Source organism: Ctenopharyngodon idella, chromosome 13 (assembly GCF_019924925.1).
Source record: "Ctenopharyngodon idella isolate HZGC_01 chromosome 13, HZGC01, whole genome shotgun sequence".
Taxonomy (NCBI): Eukaryota; Metazoa; Chordata; class Actinopteri; order Cypriniformes; family Xenocyprididae; genus Ctenopharyngodon; species Ctenopharyngodon idella.
The window spans coordinates 30,038,448-30,045,364 of record NC_067232.1 but is presented as its reverse complement, the minus strand read 5'-3'; the positions used below and the strand labels follow the sequence as shown (position 1 = coordinate 30,045,364).

Below are 6,917 nucleotides of genomic sequence, written 5' to 3'. Positions count from 1 at the left end.
AGTTTTAGAGATTATTTCTTAAATATGACAAATAACTGTGTCTGATTTGTCTCAGTCGTTACAACTATTTGTTAACCATGTGGGCTAAGAAAGTGCTTAGTCATCTTGTTATTAACGTGGCGTCTATGTGACGTCATTGACAATACGGCCGCGGGATAAGAGATCTCAAACCGAAATTGGACCAATCAGATGTGAGCAAAGTGATACTGACACATCCAACGCAATAAAGTCACGCCCCCAGTTTCACTTCCTCCAAATTAAAGGTCACTATATAGTAAAAACAAATATTTAAAGATGAAATTGTCTGGCTTTAATGATAATTAGAATTATTTTATGATTTATATAATTATTATATGAGCTATATTATTATTAATCCATTACACACAAGCAATTTTAGTTTAACAGTTATTATTAAGCATGTAGTTTAAATGAATATTAATATATACAGATCATATGTAATATAAATAAGCTGTAGAATCAATAGATAACTCTTTAAAAATGATTACATGTGACCTTACATGTTTGAGTCTCTATTGCTATATTATCAAGCAACTACATAAACTAACTTCACAAGTTTCACTTGCACTGATAGAGCAAGATCATTTCTTTTATTTTTCCTCTTTCATGGACAAGTATTTTCTTTAGTGTAAATGCGTTTAAATTCTTCATTTTCTTCAATCTCTTAACCTTCAGCAAAAGAGTTTTGAATCACGCTGGCTCTCTCGTGAGAAGTGAATCAGAGTTTCTCTCTGTTGCAAGGCATGCGATTGGCTGTTCACTGATGTCACGCATTCATGTGCACCCGCTCCACAAACTTAGGATCAAAGCCTGAGTTGACAGAGCAAGTTGATGATCAGCATCATGGTACCAACATAGCCGGATTGGAGTGGTTTGGTTTTGTCAACTCGAAACTAATCCTATAACCCTGAGTTTGTTCAACTACCATCATGGTACAGGCCCCTGGTGACTCAAACCAATCAACCGCCATTCCTGTTGATGATGAGGGGAGCAATGACGTTCAGGAATCGGAGCGATGATAGTGAAATAGTCGCGTCGATCTGGTTAAACAGGTTTCCTCGCGCACAGACAACCGATGACTCAACGACGAAGAACAGGGAGATCCCTCGCTGCCAGCGGAACTCCGAGTGTTGCCTGGTAAGTCGGAGCACTGTCCGATGTCCTCACGGTTTCCTTGTGGTGTCCTCGTTCATCAGCAAATAGATTTATAGTCTCTGCGCAACATTCTGCCTTGCGTGTTCACTGGGTTAGATCATGCTGACAGAGTATCTTATCAAAACGCATGAGCTGCGTTGTCCACGCGAACTCTCCAAATAGGGAGAAATTGTAGAAACTTTGTTTTAAAGTCCTCTCTCCACTTTCACATTATAAATTAGTTACTTGGCTTTCGATTTGAAAACCACTAATCTATAATTACAACACACAAATCTATTTGTTCAATATACAGTTCACAAGCTCATGCTGTCATGTTCTTTCTCATACACCTTCTTCCTTCTCTCCCTTAGCTCCTCCCCTTCACCTCTGCCCTGGACATCCGATTGGCCACACACAAGATAAGATATAAAAATAAAACAAACTAAACACATTTACACTTAATAAGTGAAGGTTTTAACATATAACACCAATCATAACAATTAAACAATAAATAAAGAAATTGAAAACACAAAAGAAAGAAAACCACATTTTTCCATTGAGTAACATGTAAGGGAGATATTTTTATTGGAGGGACTTTTATTTTGTTGGGTTGCTCTGTCTCCGGTACGTCCGCGGGAGATGCAAAGACGTCTGGGAAGAAGAAGAGTGGAAAAAAAACGTAATGAGCAGACACGCCATGATCGTTGTGTGAGGAGGTGTCTATTTTCCGTCTGTGGTTTAACGTAAAACAATTGTATACATTCAGTTTAAGTTTCGTGCACACTGACATTACCGTGTGAAACTGGAGACGTCGTTGTATCAGAAGTTCGGTTGAGACATTGATTTCCTCTTGCGAGTTGCTTAAGGGCACTTGTTAGTGCGCGAGAAAGTGTTTCTGAACTGAAGCAAAATAAAGGGAAAAAATAAATCACTCCGTAGAAAAACTATATAGTTTTGGAGTGATTTATTTTTTCCCTTTATTTTTTGAGTATTTTTGCACTGTTGGAGAGACCGAAATCGTTACGATCAAGTTTTACTTCTGAAAACCCCTTTTCAAAAAGCATGGAAGCCAGACGCTGTTTAGTGTGTCGCGTGCGCCCCGTGGCTGAGCGCCATTTTGTTCCAGAGAGTTCTCGAGTTTTTTTGGGCCCTGCTGAAACTTCTCTTGTTTTTTTTGTTTTTTGTTGTTTATTGCCTGCCATCCTTACGACATCTCCCTGTTCTGTCTCCTGTCTCAATGTTTCAAGTCGTAGTATCAAAGTCATCGTCACTACAGACTGGTACAAGAGTTCTTTACGCACGCACGCACGCACGCACGCATGCACACAAACACTTCACTGATATTGATTGAACCGAACTGAGTGTTTAAATGAACTGAGAGTGTCAATTTGAACCGTGTCTGTGAGAACTGAATCAAAAGGAAATTGAATCATTAACTGATTCATAAGAGTCGTTTGAGGGAAGTCACAAGTGTTTTCTATGTGAAATGAGTTAAGTGAAACGAGTTATTTGAAGTGAGTCATTCAAGTTAAACTATAAGAGTTTGTGACCTATCCAGTGTTTGAGAATCATTTTGGAAACTGGTATTGAAAATAATTTTGTGAAACTTATATTTGAAGTGTTTTACAGAAACTGTTTGAAACTGTTAACCTTTTGGAAGGTTTACCAAGATTGAAAAGAAATTCTAGGAAACTTGTTTTATTTTTATTTTCATTTTATTTCATTCTATTGAAACAAAACACAGACAAAAATACAGTTTCCTAAGGAAAGGAAGAACAAATTAATTATTGTTAAAAGTAATACAGTTGAAGGTTATTTTTTGTACTTGCCCTGGAGTAGGGGCGTCTCACTTACACTGTTTCATGAGTTTGCCTGCCCATTCAGTCTTGATGGTTAATAGTAAAACGAACTTGGCTTGCTGTCTGTGGAGGAGGCTCGAGCCTGAAGTTCGGCTCGAGCTCCGAGTTAAAACCCCCAAAAAGAATTTATGAAGACAGCAAGCTGGCCGTGACTGTGAATGGTTTAGTGATATAGGTAGGGAAGACTTAAGATTAAGCCTTCTCCCCCCCGAAGATGAGCAGAACATTTCACTTAAGTCGCTTTGGGAAATATAAGGCGGTCCGTGGGGTGAGGCTGGGAGAAAACAGAAAAATAGAGGAGCTCCTGCAGAGACTGTGGCAGTACAAAGAATGGTTAGGCTATTAAATACGAGAGGTGTGAGAAATCATTGGTGCGTCGGGATGAAATCACTGCTGCGGCAGTGAGGAATAAAATTAACTCTGAAAGCTGGCGTAAAAGCAAAAATTACTACTGTAGGCCTAATAATAAATGTTTTAATCTGAAGCTGGTGAGTGAGTGGCGGCTGAAATCACAGCTGCGGCAGTGAGAAATAAAGTTTACTCTTGGCTGGTGTGTGATCGGTGGCCAGAATTATTGGGGTAGTGGAAATGACATTTTAATTGGAGCTGGTGAGAGAGCGGTGGCCGAAATCACTGCTGCGGCAGTGAGAAATAAGGTTTACTCTGGGAGCTTATGAGAGACCAGTGGCCGGAATCACTACTGCGGTAGTGAGATCTGAATTTTCTCTGAAAATAGCGTGAGAGAAGTGGCTAAAATCAATGCTGCGGCAATGAAATAAATTTAATCTGTGAGATCAAAGGCCGGAATCACTACTGCGGTAGTAAGATATTAAGTTTAGTCTGAAGCTGCTATGAGATCGGTGGCCGAGAACACTGCTGCGGTGGTGAGGAATAAAATTTTGATCAGGAGCTGATGTGTGAGCAGTGGATGAAATCACTGCTGCGGCAGTGGGAAAAAAACATTTTTTGGGATTTTTTTTGGAGGCTGACGTAAGGGCATTGGCCAATTCATTGCTGCGGCAGTGAGAAATAGATTTTGAATTTAACTGATGCTATTAGCCTACTGTGATCAAATCACTGGTGCGGCCATGAGGAATAAAATTAAATTGAAAGCACGTGTGGGAGCGGTGTTTTGCGATCGCTGCTGCGGCTGTGAAACACAAGTTTTAGGTGAGGCGGGTGGAGTTTGTTAATTAGTATAGGCTGAACAGGTGTGTGACGACTAGATTACTGAATGAGTAGTTGATGGGCTTGTTTAATGTGGGATATGTTTGTTCTGATATATGATTGAAAAGCGTTTGAAGACCATCGTCCTAAAGCTTTAATTTGGAGTTCGGGAAGACCATTTTTGGATGCTGAAGTTGCGGCGCCGAACTTTCTTGGAAGGACGACCGGCGGCTCTTTTGGGTGGAGCGTCGGGTGGAATCTGGCCAGTTTGAGAATTCAGGTAAAGCTCATGGTGAATTCGCTGGAGGACACTGAGAAAGACGACCGTTTCACGGGATAGGGAGGGGCCTATTGCCGGAAAAATTTGTCAATGGAATGACGTGGTGTTTGCGGCTTATATAGTATGCGCGTAATGATGATTGACAGGACTGAATGTTTAGACTCCTCCCGAACCTACGTTTGGAACTTCATTAGGTTTAGGAAGGTGGGAACGTGAATTTGAGTTGTCACTTTATATCACATGTCTATACTTCAGGAAGCTACCGTGTTTTTTTGTTTTTTTTTAAACAGAGTTAAGGCCCAGGTATACTTCAACTTCCACATCCAAATGCATTTCATGCACAGTTGTGTCCGTACATCTTCCAAAGTATACTCAACCCCAGATGGTCGAGTTCGATACATTCGACACGGATACATTTGTTGTGACTCTTCTGTCTTTTCTCTCTTTCTTGCATGGATACTCAAAGTATACTCACTCCTTTACATCATTCAGTGAACCAGCTGTGTGGAATAGACAGTGCTTTGAATGTGTCAGTATACTAAGATAGTCTGGTACTGGGATAATATTTTTTTTAAAAATCCAACTTCAATTTTTCATTGGTATTATGTATAACAATATAAAAGCTTTCAGGTAACGTTTATTAGAATATAGATCAGATTAGATCTGAGAGGTCTATGAATATTGAACTAGCAGGTAGGCTGATAGCTGAATATTCAAACATCATGGTAAAATGAGGTGGTCACTGAACTTCTGTAGATATAAAACTGAGTCATATTAGGGGCAAGCATTCTCACACAGAGTCTGCTCTCCAGGATAGATCTATCATGGAAATGTCTAACTGGGGAGTGACAAACGCAGATTATCAAACCATCCAATACTGCTTTATAAACAACAATTTGTCTTGTACCAGAAGTATCCGACCTGAAGTGGAGTACATTATTGTGTACATTTTCGTTGCTCTAACATCAGTGTTCACCGTGTTTCTGAACCTTTTGGTGATCATCTCCATCTCACACTTCAAGCAGCTCCACACTCCCACCAATGTGCTGATCCTCTCTCTGGCAGTGGCTGATCTGATCGTAGGACTGATTCTCATGCCAGTGCAGGGAATGAAACTGATTGAGCCATGCTGGTACTTTGGAGAAATATTTTGCTCTATATTTCCTTTTATTGCTTTTGTGGTTGTCGTGGCATCTCTTGGTACTTTGATTATTATATCTGTGGATCGATTCATTGCTGTGAATGACCCTTTGCGATATCCAATGAAGGTCAATAATAACAGAGCTGTTGTTTCTATTGTTGTAAACTGGTTATTCTCCTTCATGTATAATTTTTATCTGTTGTATGAGTTTTTACTGTATCCAGAGAGGAACCACACATGTATTGGAGAATGCATACTTTCTGTGAAGTTGGAAAATATAATACTAGATGCTTTTGTTTGTTTAGTGGTACCTTGCTGTATAATTATTCCTTTATATGTGAAAATCTGCTTTGTAGCAAACTATCAAGCGAAGCATGTAAATTCAGTCACAGACAAAAAGGCCAAATCAGAAAAAAAGGCTGCAAGAACCTTAGGGATTGTAGTACTGGTTTATCTTCTTTTCTGGACGCCATACTATTTATATTCTCTTTCTGGTGGGCATGATGAAAATGACTCTCTTATAATTAAAGTAATGGATTGGATTGTGTGCATGAATTCCTGTATGAATCCACTTATATATGCAATGTTTTATCGATGGTTCAGACTGTCAGCAAAATACATTTTGACAATGAAAATATTTGAACCTTCATCTGCATACTTAAATCTGTTCCCAGAAGAGAAATGATCACTTACACTCTCATGCAAATGTAAATGAGATAATGTGTCTCTAAATGAAAGAGTATATTGTGATCATATTTGTGAGTGACACTATCTGCTCCATTTTTCATTGAAAATGAAAGATGCTTGGAAGATAGATGTTAAAAGAAAATTTAACATTTATCAAACTAAAGTAGTTATTACAAAGATAAACTTTAGTTTAAATTAAAGAAATCTACTTTATTAGAAGAAAGCAAGGTAGCATATATTTTGATGCATGGCCATGGTAACTATGCACTTACAGTAAAACAATTGAGACAAATTTCACAACATGAGCTTAAATGATTGATGATGGACAAGAGTGATGTTTAATCATTATAATGACAGTTATTATTAAGCTCTGATTTCTGCCTGTTTTTTTGCCTTATAAAAAAGAATGAACCAAATAACCTGTATGACATTCAATTAGTAATACACTCATTTTGTATTTCTACAGTGTGTTAAGCATGTACATTAAAAAGGTATTTACTTCACCACAGTTTACAATATACATTGCATTAACTTGAAGAATATTTAATTGCCAACTTAATTGCCTATATATATATATATATATATATATATTGGAATAGTATTTTCAATTTGATTTTATAAATTTATGATG

At 38.3% G+C, this 6,917-nt stretch overlaps 1 protein-coding gene across 1 annotated transcript; it reads left to right on the top strand.

Moving 5' to 3' along the window:
- The first annotated feature begins 5,288 nt into the window (after positions 1–5,288).
- LOC127525131 (trace amine-associated receptor 7c-like) lies at positions 5,289–6,284 on the top strand. The gene has a single exon (XM_051917440.1). It carries the CDS (start codon positions 5,289–5,291, stop codon positions 6,282–6,284), a length of 996 nt encoding a protein of 331 aa, XP_051773400.1.
- Positions 6,285–6,917: the final 633 nt, after the last annotated feature.

Excerpts from the sequence above, each read along its gene's own strand:
- LOC127525131 (XM_051917440.1), top strand. The coding sequence starts at position 5,289 with ATGTCTAACTGGGGAGTGACAAACGCAGATTATCAAACCATCCAATAC.